At 43.7% G+C, this 25,566-nt stretch overlaps 1 protein-coding gene across 4 annotated transcripts in view; it reads left to right on the forward strand.

Moving 5' to 3' along the window:
• The window catches only part of ST8SIA1 (ST8 alpha-N-acetyl-neuraminide alpha-2,8-sialyltransferase 1), a 94,394-nt gene that overhangs the window by 15,334 nt on the left and 53,494 nt on the right, over positions 1–25,566 (forward strand). For all 4 annotated transcript variants that reach the window (XM_064421526.1, XM_064421525.1, XM_064421524.1 and 1 more), the window contains exon 2: positions 11,309–11,453. In XM_064421526.1, coding sequence (XP_064277596.1) covers positions 11,309–11,453 — 145 coding nt within the window. The remainder of the gene's footprint in view (positions 1–11,308; positions 11,454–25,566) is intronic.

Here is a 25,566-nt window from a genome sequence, read left to right on the forward strand (position 1 = left end):
ACTCTAGTGGATCCTGTAACTGTGTTCTCTCAGAATAAAGGAGTCTGTAAAGGATGGGAAACTCAGAGGAGGGGAAGGAGAAACTCCAGACGTGATTTCTGCCAGGAGCATTTCCTGTAGCTGTCCCAGAGCACTGGGAAGCCCAGGGATTCCCAGACCCACTCTCTGATGCCTGGGGATGCAGGGCAGATGTGATGGTATAGCTGGGGGCACATCTGGCAGAGGCAGGAGAAGTGGATGGAAAAGAAAACATCTTGGCAAGATGCGTGGGAATCAAAACGTGTCATAATCTCTGTGGTTTGAGTTTGACAGGCTTTTAGGAATACTAATCTCGTGTGGAGTGTTAGGTTGTTAAAGGCCACCGGATTGGGCAGAGGGGGAAGTTGGATAAATTACATTTTCTGCCAGGACTTCAGGCCTTTAAGAACTTAGTACATAAATCATGTTTATTCCCTAGGAAGCTGTTTGATTGCTCTGGGTAATGGGGTTTGTGCATTCCTGATTTATTCACAGCAAACTGCTTAGACTGGGACAGACTCAAATGTGCTTCCTGTCTTGTGCTCCCCTCTTTTTTTTCACTGCTGGCTGTGTTTTCTACTGCTGCTGCTGCCTCTGTGCCTGCACAGGAAACCTCCCCACCCCAGAACCACTAAACACTGGTGTGTTGTGAAACTCCCTGTTTGCAGTGAGTGCTGCCAAGTGTCATTGCCTGAATGGTAATGGCAAAGCAGCGTGCAGTGGGTTGAAAACTGTAAATATGTGATGACCTTGATGGCTGGAGCTGTTTGGATTATATTATGTATGATATATAAGGACTGTTTCAGAGCCCTGACAAGTTGTAGTGGTGCCTTTGAACTTCTGGGTGCTTTGGAAGGGTGACTTTTGGAAACTCTGCTTTCAGCACCGCGTTAATATTTGTAATGCAAGCTAGGTTTATGTTCCTTGCTTACACTGGAGAATTCTTTCTTGTGGGTTGGGGGAAGTTCTGCCATCTCTTTTTAGGTCTGGAATAGCTCAGATGATAAGCTTCAGCATGTCCTTTGTTAAGGAACAGAAATGTGGATGACAGGTTTATATGCAAAAGGGTGCTTAGATCCCCACTGCTTCAGTCCAGCCCAGGGAATTCCTAGTGTTTTGTGCCTCCTGGAACCCAGGTGGATGCTGGTGGTGAGCAGGGGATGTGCTGTGGCTGGACAGAGGGACTTGGCTCAGATTGGGTGGCCAGTGAAGCAGTGGAGGACTCAGAAATGAGGAGATGTGGGAGGAAACTCAGGAAACATCTCCTGGACTTTTCCCCACCTCCTGTTGGAGGCTCTTGGGGTTTCTTTGCCATAGGGAGCAGTGGACAGAGGAGGTTTGAGAGTGCTGTGAGTAATCACAAGAGGCATTTTACGGAGTTGTTGGTAAGCTGGCAGAGCTGTTGAGACCAAATGGCAAAAGATTACTTCTGCACCAGCGTTTTGTCCTTGCTAATGTGCTGCTAGCAGGAGTAAGGCAGTGTTTGCTACTGAGATACGTTCAGAAAGGAAAAAAAAAATCACTTTCCTGAGTGCAGAATGGAGCTTTGACCATCTCAAATCAATGAATACAGCACACAGCTGTCACTCATTCCTTGGGAATGGAAGTAGGAGAGTAGCAAAAAGAAACTCTGTGATCGAGCATTTGCTTCTGCTTTTGTTTCACCATAACATAGTCCCCAGTGATCATCAATAAACTTGATTTTCTGGGTTTCACTGGACCTACAAGAGAGAAAGGTGTGAAGACAAACAGGGAATGTGGCCTCTTGTTCTTGGGACAGGTGTCTGGAGGTGATTTGTGAAAGCATCTCAGCTGATCCTCCCTGTAAGAACAAACTCATTTCAACCCAGATCTTACCTCCTTTCAGTAAGTCTGTAAAGAGGCAAAATAATCCAAGTGTGATGGTGTTTAATATGAGTGCAAGATGACTACCATGTAACTTTTTCCGGGGCTTCACCAAAAGAGACTTTTAAAAGACTTGGAATTTGAGTTTCTGATAAAAAGAGGTTCCAGTTTAGATATCTTTCCTTTATTTTAATCTACTTAGTGCCTTTAGCAAAGTGTTTGCATCAGTAAAGCTGACTTCACAACACCTAGGGCTCAGGCAAGGTTTAAAACACATTAGCATAATTTCAAAATTTAAGCTGTTACCTGCAAACAGAGGAATTGCAAGTTCAAGGTGTGTTTCAGATAAATGGCTCTGTGTTTATCTGTGATAATTTCACTGTTCCTGTTTATCTGTTAGAAGCCATCTGTCAGCACTCAGAAGGAGCAGTGAACTCAGCTCAGAAACATCTCTGGGTCCCTGGCCAGCTGGTGGTCAGCTGCTGGCAGAAGTGATGTTGGAGGTTGCAGCAGCTGGGGCTGTGAGTGAAGTCCAGTGTCAGTGCTTGGTGATGCATTAAATCCTGGCTTTCATCCAAAATCAGACTATTACAGCTTAACTGGTGTATCATTCTGGGTGTGCAGAAGCAACAAAGAGCACACTGTTCTGTCAGTGTCCACTTCAAGGAAGCTAAAGCAAGGCATTATTTGGCATTTATGGATTATTTTTGTCTTTTCAGTCAGTAGGAAATGTGATAGAACTGAAATCTCAAATCATAACCCACTCACTTGAACAAATTTCTCTCACTGGCAGATTTCATCCAAATTAAACAGAGTAATAGAAGTCTTAAGGGTAGTGAGTTCCTACCAGTTTAATGAAAAACTGGATAAAAGAAAGATCAAGCCCAGGGTTTCCTATTTTGTTTGGCCGATCAGCTCATCCTGCTGGCTGCTAGGCATCAGCTGGATGCTTCCAACCAGGCAAAACTCCTTCCAGCTCCTGAACAATTGTGGGTTAGGGGATGTGAGAAGCAGTTTCTGAGAAACAAGAGGAACAAGTTTCACTTCAAAGCTGGGCTTCCTTCAGTCTGTTCCTTCAGGTTTATTCATCCATCTTTGGTGGGTTAAAACTGTTTTCCAGATGTGCACCTTCATCTGCACCAGATGACAAAACCTTTTTCCAGATGTGCACCTTTGAAAATACATTTGTTTTTCATGCCTTTTCCTGTGGTGTTTTTACATATTCTTGTCTCTGTCACGTGTGTGGGCAATGGCTGCCAGGTCGCATCCAGTTTTTGCATCAAAAACTACTTGGAGTGACAAGTGCAAGAGGATTCCTTTCCTCTGCATTTCTGTTGTCTCAGCTTTTAGGAAATCTGTGTAACAAAGGAACTTTTTGTTTTCTTTCTGTCTACTTCACCTTTTTTATCAAGGGGCATGACTGAACTGATCAAATTAGTGAAAAGCACTCTGTAGGCTTTTTTTGGATTGGAGCATAGGGGTGCTTTTGCAAGGAGCATTACTTACAGGGCTTTTAAGTGGGTTGCAGAAGCAGGTGGAGAAGTCACTGTGGTGTGATAATTGACTGCTTGGATCCGGGTGGGACCTATCAACCCTTTAGATAGTGCAAGCTCAAATGCAAGATTAGAGCTGCTCAATTAATTTTTAGTGAATCTCTGTCTCCTGAAAGAAAACAGCCACCCTGTGCCCTTGTTGAGGCCAAATATTTCTCTGTGCTTGTGGTGGTGCAAAGCAAGCAGCAATTTCAGTGGAAGGAAGGAGGGAAGGGGTGAGAACAGTTGATGTTTCCCTCATGCAGTGTAACTTTGTCTCTGTTGATGGTTCTGCTGTTTTGCAAGACAGCTGTTCATTAATTTCCCCTCATATCTGTGAAAATGGCTCTCCTCCTGCCAGATTTATAAGATTAAAGAAAAAAAGAAGATAGCACATGTAGCAATTAATCTCCTCCCCTGCCCTGCTCCTTTTGCCTCTGAATTCTCTGAGACAAAATCTCCTGTCAGTGCAGCTGCTGCTGCTCATTCTGTGAGGGATGTGTGAGCAGAGGTGACAAACCATCCGATGGGGCTGCTGGCAGGCAGGATCCTTCCATGGGTGCTGCAGTGCCTTTCTCAGATCTGGCTCACCTTGGCTGCAGAAGCTCCCCTGACTTCCCAGGGTCTGGAGCAGCTGGCCTGGCTTCACGGGCTGGAATACAGCACGAAGCTGTCAGATGCAGATGTGTTTGTCTGAGGCAGCCCTTCGTGCTCAGCAGAGAGGAGGAAGCTGTTGGCCGAGATGAAGCCCACCTAAAGGGTGTGGTGTCTGTGGGGAGGCTTGGAGTGGCCTCAGTCTGCATTGCCAGTGCTGTGGGTGAGATGAGCCCTGTGTCTCTGTGGCACAGCTGGTTTAGAGGCTGCTGCAGGTGGCACTGGCACAGCAAAGGGTCAGTGCCACTGATTCCAGCCTTGCAGGAGGTTTCTGTCTCTGCCACCCAGAAACCATCACCTGAGCTCAGGCTCCTCATTCCCCAAGGAATGTGGCTGCTCCCTGCAGCTCCCAGGTGAGATGCCAAGTCCCTGCTGCTGTCTCCCCTGGATGTGGTTGGGAACAATACAGGCAGCTCAGAGACATCCTGCATTCCAGTAGCTCTCACTGCATGACTAACGTGGATATCTTCACTTCTGCTAGTCACAATTTGTGGTGGTTGCCTTATAATACAGCTCTTTTATACATCTGGTGTGAGAGTCTTAGAAAAACTTCATCTGACCAAGTCCTAGAATTCATAATCTACAATTCATACCTTATTTGTATTTCAAAGCTTGCAAGCAGGCTTTGTGCATGGGAATTTGAGACAAGTTTGCACGAATCAAAATGTGTTTGTCTGAAAGGAAGTGAGCAGTTCTGTGTTTCAGTAGCTTTTCAGATCAAAGCTGTTCCATATTTAAGTAAAAGAATTGGCAGGAGGGAAGGTAAACTAAAAGCTTGTCAGGTGATCTGGTAGGGTTTTATTGACTCAGTTGCAGAATCATAGAATGGCCTGGGTTGGAACAAACCCTGGGCAGGGACACCTTCCCCTGTCCCAGGTGCTCCAGCCCTGTCCAGCCTGGCCTTGGGCACTGCCAGGGATGCAGGGGCAGCCACAGCTGCTCTGGGCACCCAGTGCCAGCCCTGCCCCACTCACAGGGAGGAAGTCCTTCCCAATATCTCATCCAAACCCACTCCCTGTCAGTGTGAAGCCATTCCCCTTGTCCTGTCACTCCAGACCCCTTGGAAAGTCCCTCTCCATCATTCCTGTAGGTTCTCTTCAGGCACCAGAAGGCCATAATTAGGTCATCTCAAAGCCTTTTCTCCTCCAGGCTGAAAAATCCCAGTTCTCTCAGCTTTATATCCTGGTTTCTTCCAGTTCACAAACACTGTTCAATCAAAAAGGTAGTTCCTGGCAAATTGTAGCCTCATCTCTATTTCTCCAACCTAAATGTGCCTAAATGTAGAATCCCCTGTTTTATATAACATTTTGAATGAGTCTGGAAGAAAAATGTATCACTTGTATATTTAAAAAAAATAGAGTTAAAGAAAATCAGTCAGATGAAGATGAGGTGCAATGACTGACAGGTCAGGTTTTACCTTCTAGAAGGCAGCAGGATTTGTTTGTTCAAGGCCAAGGAAGCAAGGCTAGGGTACCATATCATCCCACAGGATGGAAAACTGGTTTTCTATTTCTTTAGCAGTCTGGGAAACAGAACTGTGAACTCTACTGTGTGTGGGTGGCACCAGATCAGTGATTTTAAAATAGGTAATGAAAACCCAAATATTCTCTGGATAAATCAAAGTAGGTAGTGAAAACTATATTATCAGGTTAAATAAAATACTTTGTTTCCCTTTTGGGCACCTTAAAAAAGCCTGGAAAAAATTCTGAAAAGATACTGATGATGCAGAAAAGGTGCAAGTTCTTGATTTCAGTTTCCTCCCCAACTATTAATTTGGCAATTTTTAGCAAATTATTATTAATTTGTAGTTCAATTTTTTTTACTTTTAAAAGTCACAGCAGCTCTGTTGCAAGGAAAATGAAGATGTTTTGCATCAATTGTCCTTATTCTGTGGTCTCTGCAATGCAGCCTCTTTCCTTTCATGCAGGTTGCAGTACCAGGCATGATTTACTGTCTGCAACCTTTCTGTTGTCCTGACAAATTACTCTCTTGAGGAAGTTGGAGAAATATTGCATGATCCTTGTAAAGTCCAGACACCAGAAATTGCTGCAGGTGGCATCGAAACAGGCTGAAGGCTTCACACCAAGAAACAATATAATAATAAATGTGAGGAGGAATACTGTCATGACTTCAGTCTTTGTAAAATGTTACCATATTGCAGAGACCTTGCTGGGGAGTAAATCAGATTATCTCTATTCTGCTCTGTGCTATCCACTCTTGTCATATTTTTCATCGCATTTAGACCTATTGTTCAAGCTCAGGTAACTGGGTATTTTCAGGAGTGAACCTATGCACAGCAATGTGTTTTGATTTAGATGTTGTATTTAACAAAGCTCTTAGTTGTAGCTAGAGCTTTAACCATGCCTGTTGTCCCAAAATCCCCATTTGGTATGCTTTTGTGGATACCAGGAGCATTTGCACTGGCCATTCTCTTATTCATTTGGTGCTTGTCCAGCTGATCTTTCTTAGGGGGGAGGTTTTAGGATCACATTCCCTGGCAGTTGTGCTGAGGATAATTTTCAATTTAATCTTGAGTGGGGTAGGTAGCATGCCTGGAGTAGTAAGGTGCTTTAAGCACTATGAGAACCTCAGAGTCCCGGTGAATTCTTCAAGCTAATCCCCAGTTGCAATGATTAGATTGAGCTGTTTAGGAAAAGAGAATTCTAGGAAAGAGAAATTCAGTGTGTGTGACCAAACCCAGCAGTGTTTTCACAGAATATTCAGAAGCCAAATGTCAGCTGCAGCTCCAAGCTCACTGACTGCAGTAGAACCAGTGATTTTGCTGTTACTGAATGGCTTTGTAGAATTCTGTAGGGCCATAAAATTCCCAGACTGCCAGCTTGGAGCAAAAAAATGGCCAGAAAAATGGTCATTATGTGGTGTTTGAGAGGGCTCTCTTACGGCTGCAGGCATTGGCTGCTGCCTGCTCTGGGAGATGGGACATGAGCCCAGATTTTGGTCTGTTCTTGGATGGTGTGGGATGTGTGACTAATGAGAGGTCAGCTTGCCTGTAGCTAGCAGGGGGTAGCTACCCTAGAAATAATATTTCCAGGCTTTATTTAGAATGTGATATTTAGGGGTGGGTCTTGAAAAAGAGACTAGCCACAGGAATTATGGAAAGAGTAAAAAACTTTGTTCATAGCAAGAAATTCAGGAAACTCCAACCATTCTGCTCATCAGAGGGGAGGCTGAAATTTGAGCAGCTTCCTTTAAGGATCTCTTAAAGGAGGGAGGAAAAATAATTTAAAAATCAGCCCCCAAAGTGCCAAAAAATCACACTCTGATCAGAGTTTCTAAAGACAATACCCTAAGACATTTTTAAGCAGTGGTTTTTGGTTTCTCCCCTACCACCAAAACTTCTTGCAAAAACATGGGGATGTGTTATCCTTATAGAAACATTGCATCCAAGACATAACGAGGAGAATTCCAGATTTTGAAACTGTTAGAAGTGGTCAAGCCTGATGTGTTTCAGAGCCACTAGTGGCTTTAATCCCTGAAGTATTTCCAGCAGGGGATGCACATCCTGGGAAACAGCACTGCATGAGGCCCTTGGTAGGGCTTTCTGCCTCTGCTGGGGGGTGTGCAGATGGAAGCAATAATAAATGGCAGTGAAATGGATCTGTGCAACTCTTCCCCAGTAAACCCAAGTGAATCCTGTGCTCTGGATTCCAGCAGCTCCACAAAACCCTCCTTGTGAGTGAAGGCCTGGTGGTTGTCTTGACACCAGCAAAAACTCCAAAGCCAGGTGCTTTTTTTTTGTTTCCCTGGGCTTTCATTTGATCCCAAAGCAAACCAAGGGAAGTTGAGGCAGATGGGAGCTGCATGTAATGGGAAGGTTTGTGTCAGGCTGTGCTGTCACCTCCTGCTCTGTTTTGCAGTCACCAGATCAAGGTTAGCGTGATGCCACCTAAACCCAGGCAGCTGAGCAGAGTCTGACTAAAGCAGTTCACAAATTATTTTTATCTCAGACTTGGATGTGAGCCTCAGTTGTTATTTTAACGCTCCATTAGAGCCATAATGTAATGAAATATTAAGTCTCATGTTAACATTTTTGTGCAATGGTTGAATCCATGCCCTTGTTCAGTGAGGGCACTGCTGGCACTTGCTGGGACCTGCAGGAGCAGCACCAAGCTGTAGTCTCTCCTGTCCTTTCCCCATCCATGTGCTCTGGACCATCCTTGTTTTCTGAACACCTCCAGGCATCGTGACTCCACCACTTCCCTGCAGAATCTTTGTGAAGGTGCCTTCCTCTTGCTGCTGCCCCAGTGGCTCCCCACCAGTCTGGTCTCTTTCATGTGAATGCAGTACATCTCACTTGCATGGACTGAGAAGGGAAAAGCTGGGAGGAAGAGCTTTGCTCCTCCTGCCTTGCACAGTGGCGGGGGTGCTTACAGGCTCTGTGCAGGACAGCATCCAAGGGAGCTGGAGAAATGGTGCCATGCTGGGGAGACAGGACCCCCCACCTGCAGAGAAGAGACAGCTCAGGAGCTGTGACCTCCTGGCTGACAGCCCATGCCGTGGAGTTGTCCATTTTTAATTTTAGATACTATATTTGCTGCGTTTGGGATGTTCAAAATAGCTCCTGTGTCATTATTGACTGGGACATGAGTCACACCAGGGTGCCATTGAGCACTAACTGTCTGCAAGCTGACATCAGACTGCAAAGTTTGTTAGCTTAAGGTGGAGAATTATTTGGGAGTTTTATGAAAGTTTTGTGAATGAATTCAGGTTAAGACCTCATTGCTGAGGCTGCCTTTTGCTTAATGACCTGCCTGGTGCCTGATTACAGCTGAAATCTGAGGGCTTGAAGTGAAATTTCCCCAAGGAACATTTCTCCTGCTCCTCTCAAGTAGGGATTTGCCCCCCAAGTGCTCCTGGGTCTGAGGGCCCCCAATGCCTTTTCAATCCCAATATTAAGTCCTCTCACCTACAGGACTTCTCTGGAGAGAACTTTGAATCAAAAGCATATTGTTTGTCCTGTGAGTGGAGGAATGCTTGCAGTGAGCTGTGATTGCTGACTGAAAGCTACTGCAGTTCTGCCCATTCTGTAATAACATTTATGCTGTATATCTTAATCAATCTCAGCAAACAGCTCAGTCTCCCTGATCCTGCAAAGTATCCTGCTATAGTTTTGTATTTAAATCCATTCTGCTTTTCAATTTTCCTATGAAGCTTTTCTTGCTTTGTGATGTTGGGATTTGGATCAGAAAGACATTTATAATAAATTATTCTTTTCTGATGGAGAGCACACGAGTGCACAAGATTTGTGTTCCTACACACAGCTTCATTCTTGAACAAGTGGCCTGCCTATTTGTGGCCCTTTCAGGAGACCCCTGCTGCTTTTCAGAGTAGGTTTATTAATGAAGCATTCAATGGGAATTGGAAGGAGGCGTTTTAGGGGAAGGGAAGGAGTAGGGATGTATATCTCACCTAATAAATAGGGTGGGACTTGTACAAAGTGATGCTTCTTAGCTCTTCAGTCTACCCTGGCTAAGAGAAGATTTATGAATATAAAACATTCCCTAGATAATTTTCCACTAAGTTATTTGGGGGTTTCTTTGTGCTTTTTGCTCAGACCAGACTTCCAGAGGAGGTGTGAGTTGAAGAATTTCACTGGAAAATTTTAATTGTGTTATACAGTTTTGTAACAAATGGCTCCAGCCGATCTTGGATTAATTTGTTTTTTTGTAAGAGTTGCTGTGGGGATAGAAAAATACTCAGAATTATTTTCTTTCCACTTGAGAGAGAAATAATTTTCCAAAATCTGCAAACTGGTTTGCAGACAGCCAGAAAAATCTCCACTGAGAGATCTTGTGTTTGGGACAGTGTTCCATGCCTGTTTTACACCATTTTGCAAAGGTTGTTCAATGAGAGATTTCAAATTTGCTGTAATTTGTTTTTCACTGTTCTGTGCTGAATTCTTTATGTGGGCATCAGCAGGAGGGTGATGTGGAGCCTTTCCTTGGAGGTTGTGGATGAAGCCATTGGTGCTCTTGGAGTGGGAATTGCTGCTCTGGCTGGCACAGTGCTGAGTCCTGCTCAGAGGCACATAAACCAGCCCCAGAGCCACACCTGCCAGGCTGGGAAGGGGCCTCAGATGGTCACCTGTTCCAGCCTTTTGGGGAATCCCACCTGGATGGGAATGTGCAGCAGCTCCTCCTCTTGAGTGTGGAGCATTGCCAGACTTGTGGACTGCCACTTTCTGAGGGATGTTGTTGCTGGGGATTTGTTGTTACTCCAGTTGAAGTGTGTCTGAAAAATAATACTCACACATTTGCAGAGGATTATGGCAAAATGAGTTTGTGACAGGGAAATACAACATTTTTTCAAATATCAATTTCTAGAGTTGAAAAGTAGCTTTAAAACTTTAAAAATGCTTAAATTTCTATTTTTGTGGATGACTTTATGGTTTTGAGTAAAATCTCTAGTGCAGAGAACAGCTATACCAACCATTTTAGCACTAATAATTGATGTTTGTTAATTGATAATTGAGGCTTTGGAAATAGAGGATATTCTGGACCTTTAGAGCTTTCCATCAGTCTGTGGTTTAGGATATTAATTGCTGAGTGTGCTGTGGTACAGAATTTTCAGGATAACCTTCAACCACTTCACCAACTCTCCAATTTCTACTCAGGCTGAGAAGTATTTTTGGGCCACGAGGGAGTGAGAGGATATGGAGTTTCAGCAGGGACACTAACAAGTACAGGCACTCTCTATATATATCCATCACACTGGGTGACTCAGGCTGCCCTCCAGCTGGGAGGCTCTAACCCTGCTGGGAATGCAGCACAAGGACAGGCAGGGACTGGAGAGAGGTGCCAACACTGCCATGCCCAGCTACGGAACTGTGGGGCTTTAGGAGGCCTGCTCGTCATAAATAATGTTTGGTACTGAACATTTATGTACCTTGGATCAAGTTTTCACATGAGCTTATCTGATTTCTATATGTGTTGGAGACCAGTTTTTTACCCATTAAAACAGGCTGTCTAGGATGGTGTTTCTTTTGCTGAATCTTGGGGTTCTTTTGTGTGTCAGTCTGAATGAAAATTTAGATTTTTTTTCTAAGATTTTCTGAAATAAAATGTTTTCGGGCTCTTAGGTAAGCAAAAAAAAAAAGAGAGCCATGGTTCATCTGCTGGCTGGGAAGTGTGGCTTGGGATTACCTGCGGGCAGCAGGAACACGGATGTGAGGGGTGATGATTAACAAAAGTGTGACAAGGCTCCAATAATAGCCCTTGTTCTTTTGTTCCTTTCTCTAGGAAGCTGCTGGAAGAATGCTGTGACCCTGGGCAGCTCTTTGCCATGACAAAGATGAATTCCCCCATGGGAAAGAACCTCTGGTTTGATGGGGAATTTTTATATTCTGTCACAATTGACAATGCAACTTACTCTCTCTTCCCACAGGTTAGTAACCATGTTTTATTTTCATTTTAAGTATTAAAATGCTAAATGGTAATGTGATTCAAATAAGTATAAATAGGCTAAAGGGTCATCAAGGAATTGTATCTTCACTTCTCAATACCAAACAGCATTTGCTTTTTGACTTCTGCATTCTGAAAATTTTGGTTATGTGAGTGTTAATACTTCCCTGGCTGCTTTTTGGAATGTACACAAGGGATGAAATTGGGTCACCTGTCATGATTTCTGAAGAGTTTGGCTCTGGCTGTTTCAAGAGGATGATTTCTGCCTTTCAGTCACGGGGTGCAGTCACTGTGAGCCTGATCCCTCACCTGCTGTGGCTTCAGTTCAGACCTGTGCAGCCAGGAGGGGACACAGCTTCGTGGGAAGGTGTCCCCAGTTACTTCCAGGTTAATGAAGTTCATTGGTGGCAAACAATGTAAGCCCAACAAGAAGAGCAAGCAGCTTAACTTTGTTGATTCTTGCTGTGATTGTGAATGTTGGAAGGGGTTGGTTATTAACGTCTATCAAAGGTGCTTTGGGTGAAGTGCAGGGTTTTGTGAGAGCTGGCGATTTGTAATACTGACCTAGGCTGCTTCTTGTATTTTAATTAATATAGGAACTGATATTAAATAGTGAGTTTTTTATATTGAATTTTGTATGTTGAACACAAATATTTTATGTAGCTACACACTTAAAGAAAGCTGAACTTCTAGCTGTATTAATTGATTTACCTCCTACTTTAACCTGTCAAATTCAAGGTATAGGGATTTATTCAGCCTCCCAGTGTTGAGTCATTCACACAGGGCTTCTCATTTGTTGCTCTTTCAGTTGAATGTGTAGTGGAGTCCTTACATGTTAACTTCATCCTGAAAATTAAACAAAAAATGGCCTAAAACTGTAAAAGTAGTTTTTAGATCTCAAAACCAGGGTTACTGCTTTGAATGAGTTTAGTTTGGTGGAGAAGGAGTGAGGGGTGGCTGCAGCCCCTGTCTGTCCTGACACTGTCCAGAGGAGCTCTGTTCCAGCTGAGCCTTGCTTGGGGTGCCTTGATCTGGCCACTTGTCCCTGCTGCCATGGGCTGGGAGATGGACCTCTGCCCCCTCAGGCTGCCCCAGCTCAGCACAGAGCAGGTGCTCAAACCTGCCTGGCAGGTGGAGTGTCCTGCAGTGCAGCTGGGAAGGGGTGTCCCAGCTGGACTGGACTCTGGGCACTGATGGGGAGTGTGACGTGTTGCAGAGCAGTGGCTGTAAGCTTTGTTTATGATGATCACTGGGGTTTGTTGCTGCTCTATTGAGCTGTTCTTTGGAGAAAACCAGGATCCTTGGCAGAGCTCTGCACAAGGTGCTGGCAGGAGGTGCTCAGAGTGTGTCCTGTCCAAGGCATCAGGAAAACCCCACCTGGGCTGGTAGAGGGAGGGTGCTGGTTTGTGACAGATGGGGATTTCAGATTTGAGGTTGTTTTGATCAAAACCAAGCACTCTGCTTGGCCACAGAGGTGTTCTGCCTCCTTTCACAGCACAGGGCATCTTGCTGGATGGGCTCCCTCACAGAGGTTGGAGAGAAATCGTGGTCTTTGCAGCTCCACTGGTCCCCAGGACCCTGAGACCTGTCCTAAAGTTCATCAGTAGAGATAAAGAGTCAAGGTCTGGGAAGTCCTGGAGAGAGAAGCTCCTGGGGCCCAGCATGGGCTAAGCAGCTGGGACTTCATGTCCTGAGGGTTGTCAGGCTGAGGAGCAGGCTGCAGAGGGGGTGGCTGGGTGCTACTGGAGAGTTGCTGTGGAAAAGGGCAATCTTCATCGTGTTCCAGCCCTAGAATGTTCCACCCAGGAATGCTGTCCCTTTGAGGTTATGGGCAGTTTGTTTCTGACAAGTGCTGCTCATTACTGCTCCTTCTTTCCTTGCAAGTACCACTGCCTCGAATTTGATGTATTGTTCCCATGCATTTTGCCCAGAGGAATTTTGTACACCTTCATCAGACTAAATCCTGGAAGGCTTAAAAGCCAAGGAGGATTTATTTGCAGTAAATTTTTAAATGCATTTTTCTGCTTCTGTATTTGTTTCAAGAGAAGTACTTGCCTAAATTTTTTAGGCTCCTGCTTTGAAGAGTGGTGTCTATTTATTAGCTTGCTCGCAAGCAATTTTCCTGAAGATTCCTTTCAAAAGCATCCAGAAGCTTAAAGCAATTCACAAAACAGTTAATACTCTGAAATGCCATGAGGATGTAACAGGAATGTAAAGGGCTACAGCTATGTTGATATAATCAAAAAATAATTTCCTCTGAAATAAATAAAAATTACTCCATCCTCATTGCTGGGCTTGAACAATTTGATGATTGCAGGAGATTTCTCAGTCCTCAACCAGTGACTAACTTATAGGATAATTTAACTCAAAACTAAATAGGGAACTTGCTGTATTTCATGTTATAGAAAAGTAAATAAAAAGTTAAGATGTAAAATGCCACTTATTTCTGAATGTGAGTAATACAAAATAGAAGAATTTTTCTTCTGAGCAGTCTGTAGATAAAGTTCTTACAGCTGGGTCAACATTTTTTGACAGAGTGCTTTTCCACTAGAAATGCTATTTCATGAAAATATAAATTTAGAATCACTTCATTAGTTTTTCAATTTTTCTTTGAAGTGAAAAGGTTGAAAGGTTTTGGTGCTGTTACAACATTTCATTTTAACTTTTTTTTTAGTGTAATACTTCAGCTGTTGGGGTTTCTTTATCAGCTCTGTTGCTGCCTCTTTTTTCCTCAGACTTTGAGTGATAATATTACTACTTTTCTTTTTTCTAGTTTTTGAACCACCAAAGGAGAAATGTGCAAAAGAGAAGCTTTTATGTGGGAATAGTCATTCAGTGCTCCATTTCAGTTTATGAGGACAAAATTTGATGAGGCAGGGCTTTGCATGGAGCACTAAGTGCAGGTGCTGGAAGCGGCTCCAGGGATCCTGCAGGGGCTTTCAGCTGCTCTGGGAGCAGGGTGTAACCATGGGTTGGGCTGGGACCAGGCTCTGGGGGTCCTGCAGGGGCTTTCAGCTGCTCTGGGAGCAGGATGTATCCCCAGGAACAGCTGGGATGGTGGGACCAGGCTCTGGGGGTCCTGCAGGGGCTTTCAGCTGCTCTGGGAGCAGGATGTATCCCCAGGAACAGCTGGGATGGTGGGACCAGGCTCTGGGGGTCCTGCAGGGGCTTTCAGCTGCTCTGGGAGCAGGGTGTAACCCCAGCAGCAGCTGGATGTAACTCAAAACCCTGTGAAAGATGTGTGAACCAGCACTCAGCTGCTTTGTAGTTAGGAAATGCACCAAGCACCAATTTCAATTGGTTTTTTGTAATTATTTTTTGCTCCATGCTCTCTCTGTCCTCAGTTTCAAAACCAAATTTGAGACTATCTTTAGCATTAGAGAGGAAAAAAACTCTTCACCCCGATAGTGAGGTTTCTGTGCAAATATCTGATTTTTGGTGTTTGTTGGCAAAAGTCTATAGCAAGGAAAAACTGAGGTAAATCTGACATCACCCTTTTCCAATTCCCAAGAGGTTAAAAACCCCAGTTAAATCAAATGTAACTCTTCACTCTGCTATGTATTGTTTTGGAGGGTGGAGGAGTGAATACATTGCAAAAGACATCTCAGAAGTTAAATTTTATCTTTTTAACCTGGCAAAATAAAATTATTAATTGAAAAAAATTCTGGCTCCATTGTATTTCACTTAAGCAGTTAGACACTTTAAGTACTAATAAATTATTTTAAATTACTAAATTATGGTTCCTCGGCTGCTCAGATCCCTTGTAAAGTTTCACTTGCAGAAGCTGTCAGTTACAACAGTGGCTACTTGCACTGAGCTCCTCATGAACAGTCATCACAAATGGTGCTGAAGAAATGCAAAGGGAATAACTGCCAGCCACAAAAAACTCCTGGGAAATGTGGCATCTGTTTCTGGGTACTTTGTGATCAGGAGAAAGATGACATTTTTCCAAATCACACACACAATACAAATATTTGTTTAAAGTTTAAATTCCCACCATTAATATAAAGCCAGAGAAAAAGTTGCTCTAATTGTAAATGGAAAATGGAGACATTCTCTGGCATGTTCTGGATTTTCTGTATGGTGTGTTGGGTAACAGTGACTTACTTGATGATTGTGCTGTGCTTTTCATTCTGGGTACCTGTTGAATTTTGGGAGCTTATTTGGTTTTTGGTTGCTCACAACATCTTTTGTTTAGCCAGGGATTTTGTGTTGCCTGCAGCAAGTAGAATAATCTGTAATTATTTCGGGGGGGGGGGGGGGGGGGGGGATTCAGGTGTGGAAAGGGAGTTTGGTGTAGATTCTGCAGGCTTTTTCCCTTTTTGCGTTCTGAGAACACCAGAAAAACCATCCTGAGGAGGGGAAGGACCCTTTGGTTCCAGCAGGAGGCTCCAGGTGGGCTCAGGGGGAGCTGCTGGGCTGGACTGGAACTCCGGAGCTGTGTGAGGGAAGTCAGCCCCCCCCAGGAGGACAGTGCTCCCTTCGTTAGGGCAAACACTCTGATTTGAGACCCAGGTGATCCAAAAGCTGTGTGTCAAGTGGGAAACCACCCAATTGCCTCCTGGCAATGTGGGCTGGGGTCTGATGGCTGCAGGCAGGAATTACTGCCTTGCTGTTGATTTTGGATGTGCCCTGTTAATTTTTTGCTAGCAGTGTACTCTGTTCTCAGTAATGCTCTGTAATTAAGAACTGCTTGGAGAAATACAGTGAAATATTGACTGTCATTTTTGGTACTTTTTCTTGATGCCTTGGATATGGATATAAATTTTAGGTCTACAGACATTCTTTTAAGCAGCTTTAATTTATATTTCCCTTTATTCTGTTGCCTAAATAGTATCTCCTTGTGTACCTCAGAGTTGTATTTAGTTAGGATTTGGGGAAATTTCTTGGTGCTTTCCCTTTTGATTTTTTTTCTTCCTTCATCTTTTTCCTGCTCCTTATTGCCTACATTAATATGCAAACTCTGTTCTTCATTGGGGCTACATGTATTGACTGAAAATGAAAATGTAATAAACATTAGTTGTTGGAAATGTGGAAAACATTGTATAGTAAAAGGTGAAGAGGTATTTAAATATTGCAAAATGTAAATTGTTTTGGGAAAGCAACTGATACGTTTTATTATTCAAGCAATTGTATTATACTGTCTGTAGGTCTGACAAACTGTGCTCTTTTGGAGCATGAGCCTTGAGAGGCTCCCTAGAAGAGAGGCTGGACAGAGTTAAAGAATAAAGCAGGGGTTGATTAAAAGGCCTCAAAGGATGCACCTTGGGCAGTGCAAGAGCCTGGCCAGGGCTGCACCCAAGATAGATGATGGGTCAGGAGTTCTCACACTTTTATAGGTTTTGGTCCATTTCCATATTGGGTTAATTGTCCAATTCCAGCTCCAGGTGATGCAGTCCCACCCTCCCAGGTTGCTCCCCTCCATTCCCTGTTGTTTGCACTTTTTGGGCTGAAGCTGCAGCAGTGTCCTTGGTTCTGGGGCTGGAAAAGGATTGTTCTGTGTGACTGAGCTGTGAGGAGAATTGCTGACACTTGATATGGAGTTCAGAATGCAGAAGAGAGTCTGGGTAATACGAAAGCTAAAACTTAAGGCATCACCTTCAGCCCTGGATAATCTTTAGCCATTGGCATCAGGGTCATCCAAAAAAAATTTGGCTTAATATTTAGTTAAGAGAAGCCCCTACCTTCAGTATGTTTCCATCCTGACTAATGAAGAGCTGTGTAATTGGACCAAGTTGTGTGGCATGTTAGGGTACCTGTAGTAGAGCATCCTCTGCTCTGGCTGCTCAGCTGAGCAAGAGTCAGTGTTTGTGACACTGCTCCCTGGAGACAAGGGCAGACGTACCTGATGGTGAAAATCCAATTTGTGCTGGAAAACTTGAGCTGGAACGTGTCTAATTTGAAGTAATTAAATGAAGGAAGGGCAACATGCCCTTGTGGAGGTGAGCTGAGTGGAGCAGGAGCTGCTTTCTGTGCCCTGTTGGTGTGGGCTTTGGTCAGCCTGGCTTGCTGGGGTGAGCCTGGTGTTTGTGGGTTTATCTGCAGTAATGCAAGGCCAGGTCAGTGCCAACACATAAATAGAGGCTGACCTTTCCACATGTGACAGAGAAAGGGAAGCCTGGATCTGGCTGCAGTGTCAGTTTGCCCTGCAGGCAGAGAGGATGGCTGCCCTGACTCAGCCTCTGCTTCAAACCAAGGCTGACTGAGCATCCATCACTCTTTCCTGGGTAATGCAGGAGCTCCTGTCTCTGCTCACTGGCTGCCCTACTGAAATGCTCTCCCTGGAGGGTCATTTTACAGTACCTGCTGGTCACAGCTACAGATGTTATGCTGTGGGATTGCCAAGCACAGAGGAAAAAGGCTGAACTCGAAGAGGAAGTGGGAAGTGAAAACAGAGAGGGACATAGAGGCCCTGGGAATTTTATGGGTTTTTTGTCCATGCTTATCTGCTTTATGAGGACATAAACTTGCTGCTTTAGAAACAGGAACTGTTGCAAGCAAAAGAATTAAAGCAAGTGGGCACAGATGAGAAGCTGCAGGGACACCAGACTTGTGATGGCTCTAAGTGACTCCAGGGCACATTAGCTGCCTGGCTGGGGGTGTAAAATAGAAATAAGGGTGGGTTTGAGTCTGCCCAAAGGGGCAGCACAGTTTGGTTTGCTTTATTGTAGTTGTATATACCTGGTAAGATACTAAAAGCAGATTTTCTCCATGCAGAGGTTTTTCTGGCAGTGAACTTGTTATATACTGAGACTTCCACCTACAGGTGCAGTGCAACCTTGGCTTCTAGAGAAAGCTTTACCCTTTATATGCTGTCCACCTCTTGGCCTTTATTTTATTTATGAATTTTGTTATTACAAATCATCTTGTTCAGTTTAAAGATGTCTTACTATATATGTGCCTATATATTTGAATTATTCAGTGATCAGCACATTACATTAATTTTCTCTCTGCAGTAGTTGGCTGTTTTGGTAAGATGGTGCTTAAAATAGGCTTAATACCTGTACTGGCTTATTTGAGGCTTAGGTTTGGGTCCATTTCATACCCAGCTCTTACACCTGGCAGAATAATGAGTAGGAATTTATGGAATGTTACATAACTTTTTCTTGGTGCTGTGATTTGATTTCTTGATATGGCTCATGTAAATTTTACTAACTATAGCAGGTTGTGTTCAGAAGGTCTTCATTGTGTAGCAGAGATGCAGCTCCCCCTTCTCCCACATATTCCTAAACACAGATGGAAGTGTGACTTAGTGGAGTCTGCAGGCTTGGACAAAGTTAGGGAAGGTTATGCCACTGCTGAAGCTATTAAGAAGGGGTAGCAAAGTTAAACATCTTGTAGGAAGATTATATAGTGACTTTGAAGAAATCCTTTATCTTCTTGCTTACGGGGGGAGTGTAAGCCCAGTTGTACATGTAATGAGAGCTGTGCTGCATCACAGGTCAGAAATGGACTTAATGCAGCCAGGCATTATTGCTTGAGAGTCCTCATCACCTGATATGACATGGAGGGGAAGGGCTGTGGTTCTCTCCTGGAGCTGCTTTTATCACCTGAAGGATTCCCATGCAGCAGGCACTGGCTTACAAGTGGCATTTTGGGCACAGGGAAAATAATGCACGAATGCCTTTCTTCCATCAGGGTGCACTGCATGAATCCTGCATGTGCAGTCTTCAAGGAGAAATTTGGCAGTTAAATCTGTGCTGCAGATTGTCTACTGGCCAGACACTACCAACCTGAGGTGGCTTTGGAATGTGGTGGCCAAAGGGTTAGCCTGTAGTGTCAGGCAGAGGCAAGGAAACTGGGAGTACTGGTGTGAACTGAGCCAACATTTGACATTTAATGGCCCAGTGAATTTGGACTTGTGTAATGTAACTGTAAATCCCAAGTGCAGAAGGAAATAGTTCTTTTCAGTGCAGAAATGGTGTCAGGTTTTTTTTCCCCCTATAATTTCCTTTTCAAAGACTGTCCTAGAGATTTCTGCTAGCCATGGACAATTGGGGCTGTGGGCAGTTGGCAGTGCCAGTCTGGGTACGTTGTGGAGAAGAGCAATTTTCATAAAAACATATCTGGCTTTGCAGATGGTTGAAGTCCAAGACCATGGCTTAAATTCAGCTCATGAACCCTTCATTAATTTTTCTCTCCTCTGCCCAGCTGTGGCAGGGAAGGAGTGAGTGAGTGTCTGTTGTGGGTGCCTGGTGCTTGGCCAGTGCCAAACCCCAACAACGAGGCAGAGCTGCACCAAAACACAAGGCAGACCATGTGGGATCACAGTGGAACCTGTGCCAAGCCATTGTCTGCAGGGGATGCTCAGAGGCCTCTGCCCCAAGGCTGGCAGCTCTGCCAGCACATTGGAATGCTTGGTTGGAAGGGACCTTGACAATCCTCTCGTGCCCCATGGGCAGGGACACCTCCCACCAGCCCTGGTTGTTCAGAGCCCCATCCAGCCTGGCCTTGAGCACTGCCAGGCATGGGGCAGCCACAGCTGCTCTGGGCACCCTGTGCCAGAATCCATTTCTTTTTAACATCTAATCTAAGTCTACCATCTTTCATGTTTTTCAGAGATAATTAATAATTTTTGCAGCTTCCTCATGGAAATTCCACAACCCACTAGGCTGTCCAATCTAGTAAGTTGCTGCCCTTATGCACATATTTCTTGACATCTAGCTTGAAGTTCCCCCTGGCTATAAGTTAAGAGATGTTTTTTGCTTCTCTTTTCCACATATGACTGCTATCAAGTCTCCCCACAGTCTTTTTCTCTAGGCTGAGCAACCACAAGTCTTTTACTCAAATAGTTGGGGTTTTTTTAAACTTGTGAATGTTTTTGTTTTTCTAATGGTCTGTAAGGAAAATATGTGCCAATTAACCATGTGGTGCCCTCAGAAATATGTTCTCAGATTTATCCTTTGGAATGGTACAACACATCAGTACCAAATATTAAAGCAGAGCTTAATTCTGCTTGGACAAGCTTGTATTTAGTGTTGCTGATTATTCTATGTACAGTGTAGCTTGGTATTGTGGAGCAATGCTGCAAATATAAGTGTTGGGACTGGGCTCAGTAGGAGACAGTTTAGGTGAAAGAAGACAATAAAAGCAAAGGCTACAGAGATCTGCTCTGTGATCCAGTATTAGGCCAGTCAAAATGAGAAAGCCAAAGAAATAATTCTTGTATTAGTATGATGCCTTTATAACAATTCCCTCAGGCACTTCACGGTCATTCAAATTCAATGCATGCTGTTATTGCAGGGGTAAATCTATGCCTGAAGACCTCTGGAGAAAATTATAATGAGGATTTCTTCAGGTAGAGTTTGTGGGGAAGAAATATTGCAAAATCCCTTTTTTCCCACACAGTAAGCAGATAGAGATGTTGGACCATTATTCATTTTCCTTCACACAAAGAACAAAAAAAAAAAAAAAAAGGAAGAGCAAGAGAGCCCCTGTGATAATCTGGCCAATATATGAATACAGAAGGAGCTGTGGTGGCAAAATGAGTAATAAAGTATGTGGTAAAATAGGGGAAGTGAAGCCTGGTTACCTCTGAGTCAACAGAAGTGTTCCAGCTGACTTCAGCACAGCCAGGATTTAGCCCTGTAACCTTTTGCTGAGTGCAATTCTGCTAAGGACTCATAATTTTGGTGTTGTGGCTTCTTGTATAATAAATAATGTTACTTACTTGGTTTTCCTTTTCCCCTGTTTCTTAGCCTTTATTAGCCATAGTTTTTATGTAGTGAATGGGTTCTCTTTGTCTAGTGTGACTGGAGGAGGATTCCTTCATGGCAAGGACATGGGCTCATTGGAGTGAGTCCAGAGTTGATTACAGGGGTGGAGCAGCTCTGCTAGGAGGAAAGCAGGAAGAATTGGGGTTGTTCAGCCTGGAGAAGGGAAGGCTTTGGGATGACCTCATGGTAGCCTTGCAGTGCCTGAAGAGAGCCCACAAGAAAGGTGGAGAGAGACATTTCACAAGTGCCTAGAGTGACAGGACAAGGGGGAATGGCCTCATGCTGACAGAGTGGGTTTGGATGGGATATTGGGAAAAATTCTTTACCATGAGGGAGGTGAGGTACTGAAACAGAAGTTCTGCATATCCCATGCCTGGAACTACTTAAGGATGGGGCTCTGAGCAACCTGGTCTAGTGGGCAGTGGGATTGGAACTCAATAATCTTCAAGGTCCTTCCCAACCCAAACTATTCTCCAGTTCTACATTATTTTCTGCAACATTCTCATGAGATACAATCAGATACTACCATCTTCAGGTGTGCATTTACACCAGATTGCTGTCATAGAGCCAAGGTAGTCCCCATGTTTTGTGAATTTCATGTTGAATATCTGTTTGTTTGAGAGTAGACCCTCTGAGAGACAAGGGAGTTGTAGAAAAAGCCTGTCTAGTGATAATTACCAATGTTGGTTTCCCTCTAAAGTTTGATATGTGCTCCCACTGAGCACTTGTAAGGCTGAGTACTTTTCTGAAACCTGCTGTTATGTGAAGCCTGCAAAATAAAGAATGTTTCCAAGTAGACCAGAAACTTGCTTTTTGTGCTTTCAAAGGGTCTTTGTTCATCAGAGGTAAAAAACGTCAAGGCAAAGTTAGAAAGTGTTCAGCATGGGTCTACTCCAATGTAAATTAGATCCTTCTTGCTTGCTTATTAGCATTTTGATCCTGCAAGGAACTCCTCATTCACAGTAATTAGCTATGCAAGATATAGTACCTTGTTTTATTCTTTTAAATATAAGCTTTTGGCCCTTCTTTCCATTTTTTCTGTACTCTGAAGTTTGATATGCCAGTTACCTCCATGCAATATTACTCTTGCTAACCATGTAAACTTGATTTTCACACTAATTTGGTTTGTAAAATGCATGTTAATAACTATGTCCCTGCTATATTTTCTCTTTTCTTTCCCCTTCCTGTGAGCACTGCTGGCTCTCTCTTTATGGAACACTGCACTTGATTCTCTCTGCCAGCTCTAGTTGAGGGTGATGTTTGCCCAGGGTAAGGTGACCTGAACTGCCACCTCGACCTGGCAGGGACCTCAGTGTGGTGGCTGGTGCCCACTCTGCACTGGTGGCTGTGAGGGGAGCTGCAGTGCAGGGGATCTGGTGGAGCACCTCTGCCAAGTTATTTCAGGCACAGATGTTTACAGATTTTTTTGTTTACAGAAAAGCAGTGGTGTCCTGGGGTGCAGTGGAAGAGCAGTGCCAGCAGGTCAGGGGGTGATGATGCTGCCCCTCTGCTCAGCCCTGGTGAGGTTCACCTGCAGTGCTGTGTCCAGTTCTGGGCTCCTCGGGACAGGAGGGACATGGACAGGAGTTCCTGGAGGGCAACCAAGATGGTTTGAGGACTGGAGCATCTCTCTGAGGAAAGGCTGAGGGAGATAAGTTGTGCAGGATTCCTGACTTGGCAGCAGTCCAAGTCAGTCACTTCATAGCCCTTTTCCCTGTACATTTAGGAAGTTTCTTCCCTCTTCTGGCAAATATATTGATACCCTGTTGAGCTTTCAAAGAAGCTAAATACAGTACAACTTGTAAAAATGTGAAAGGTATGCCGTTGGCTTTGAGTAGCCTTTCCACCAGAACTGATAGTCTTTCAAAGAGCATTTCCTCTGAAATTATACTTTCAGAGTCTTCTTCCTTTCACTAACATATGCCTAACTACCACTTAACTTGCAGTGCACTCCAAATTCCTGTCAGAGTAAATTTAAAAACCACAGGTTTTACTTTAAAATTTGTCTTTTGATTGCCATGTCTTTGTTTTGCCTTCAGTGGATGTCTAGCTACTTGTTCAAGGGATAAAAAAAGCTCTCTGCAAAAATGATGAGCTGAGTGAAAATTATTTTTGTCTTTGCTGGTGTGTTAAGAGCAATTTACGTTGTACTTTTTATATTCTTCCCACTCTTTTGGGACTTGCAGTAGCTTGGTTTGGATGGAGGAGAGAAACTTTGATTTGAGGGAAGGAACAGAAAACAAAGCAGATGCAGTTGAGGCTGTATTGCAGCCTGTAGGTTCTCTGGGTTTTGGAATTCTGTGCTTAGAGTGCCATGGAAAGGCTGCTGGGAGATCAGATCCCAGGCCAAATCCTGGAAAGCTGTGAACAATTCAAACAGAAATTACACATACCACACATCCGGATTGCAATCAGAATGCTGAGAAATGCTAGCCTAAATTATCATCTATTTGAAATTCATACAGAGAATATCTCAAATTTAAAATTCACTGTAGAAATTACAGATTTTTATGGAGGAAATTATTTTAATTTCTATCCTTGCAGCTGCTTGGGCTGTTAATTGAATGACTGAGCTTTACTCTTGTGCTTTAGGTTCTTTAAGGCTGTGGCTGTGAAAATGGATATAAATTACAGCAGTGTTTAGAGAAAATGAATTCAGGCTTATCCAATCAGCTGTGTGGGCTATTACCTCATCTGCTCGGTCAGCACTGAGCACTTGCTCTTCTCATATATTTATTACAATATCATGGCAGTATTTTTTTCATTAGTGTATGGAGTTTGTTGTCTTCTCTGTTTATTGCTTATTCCCAGATGTTATGGTCTCTAATTGCATTTTTATTGCTGTAGCCTCTCTCTGTAGATGTGTGTGATACATAGGAATATACAATTACATCATTCAGCACTTTGGAAGTAACTGAAAATGTTGTATCTACCAAGGAAATCTCTGGTGAAAACTCTCTGTTAGAGCTTTAGATGTCTTCATATGAACACACACTTTGTTAGGAATTAGAGGGGGGTTTTGTCTGACTGCAGTGTGAGCTTTTGCCTTAGAGGTCTGTCCTTCACAGCAACTTGCTCTGCCACAAGCACACAGACAAAAAAAACCCTTTCTTTTGTCTGCCTGCCTGTGTGCCTTCATCTTTGGAGCAGGTTGTTGTGTGTGGCAGCTGGGAGAAAGGGAGAAGTGCCGAGTGCTGGCTGCCTGGAACCTTGCATCCTCCTATGCAATGCTCTTGGAAAGGGGATTTTTTCACCTTTTACTCACCCAATACACCAAACTGTGAGGAGCTGTTCCCTAGACCATGCCCTGGGATGAGTGGCATTCACAGTGTTTGAGACTGCAGAGGGAAATTCCTGAGGGAATGTTTAATTTCCACCCCTGGCTGACTGACAGAGTAGAGGTCCTGCTCTGAAACACGTGGGGTTTGTTCTTGTTCTGTGTGGAGTCCTGGTACATATGAATTATTGTGAGTTCAGTGAAGCTTTTGTATTTCTTTGCTGTATCGAGTTTGGATGTCTGAATTTTAAGTAGGAGTGGGAGAAGTGATTTAAACAAAACAGTGTAGCCTGTGACCCACCACTTTGCCAAAATGACTGTGAAAGACTTGCCCATTTTGAATTCTGATGTAGAATCATTGCTAATTTATCTTTAGCAAAGTGCTGTAAAACAGCCTCCTCTTCACTGGAATATTTGGAGTGCAGAGTCTGCCAGTCAGTTGTATCTACAAGTATCCTCTTCAGGCTTAATGAAACCTTGAAAAATCTCACTGCTTAAGTTGGAGCTTTGCCACTAAACTATTTCATGAATGAAAAATGCAGGACATTAATTTATTAATAATCCATAAACTTTCCAATTGAATCTTGATTTGATTTATGAAATACTACAAACTTCATAGACCAAGATTTTCATACAAAAGCTCAGTGAAACTCAGTAATTCTGGGAAGGTTTCTCTTTGAGATTTAACCCTGACATGAAACACCCAAATGTGCCATTGCTTTGCTGACAAAGGGGAGAAGCTGAATGAAAAATAGGAGGATATGTAGGCTCTGGCAGTCCAAGACAGTCCCATGTGTTTGTGGTGAGAAGAGTACAGATCTATGTTGAAAGGTAGGAAAATGTAAGTAACACTACAAGGGGTCTGCTTTTAAAAGGAATCTGTTTAATCTACTTGGTCTCTGCATATTCTAGAGTCACTAAAATCTTGCTTGCTGGGGAGAAAAGCACGGTATTGTTGCTAACTTGGTTGTTAGCAGTGGGATGGTCTATTATCTGCTGGTTCTAAGCATTGTGAGTGACATTGTCAGAGGACCAAGACAAAAAATGGAAGGACTAGGTGGTCCACTTGTGTAGAATATTTACTAGTGATACAAAAAAGAGAA

Source organism: Passer domesticus, chromosome 5, assembly GCF_036417665.1.
Source record: "Passer domesticus isolate bPasDom1 chromosome 5, bPasDom1.hap1, whole genome shotgun sequence".
In the NCBI taxonomy this organism is placed as follows: domain Eukaryota; kingdom Metazoa; phylum Chordata; class Aves; order Passeriformes; family Passeridae; genus Passer; species Passer domesticus.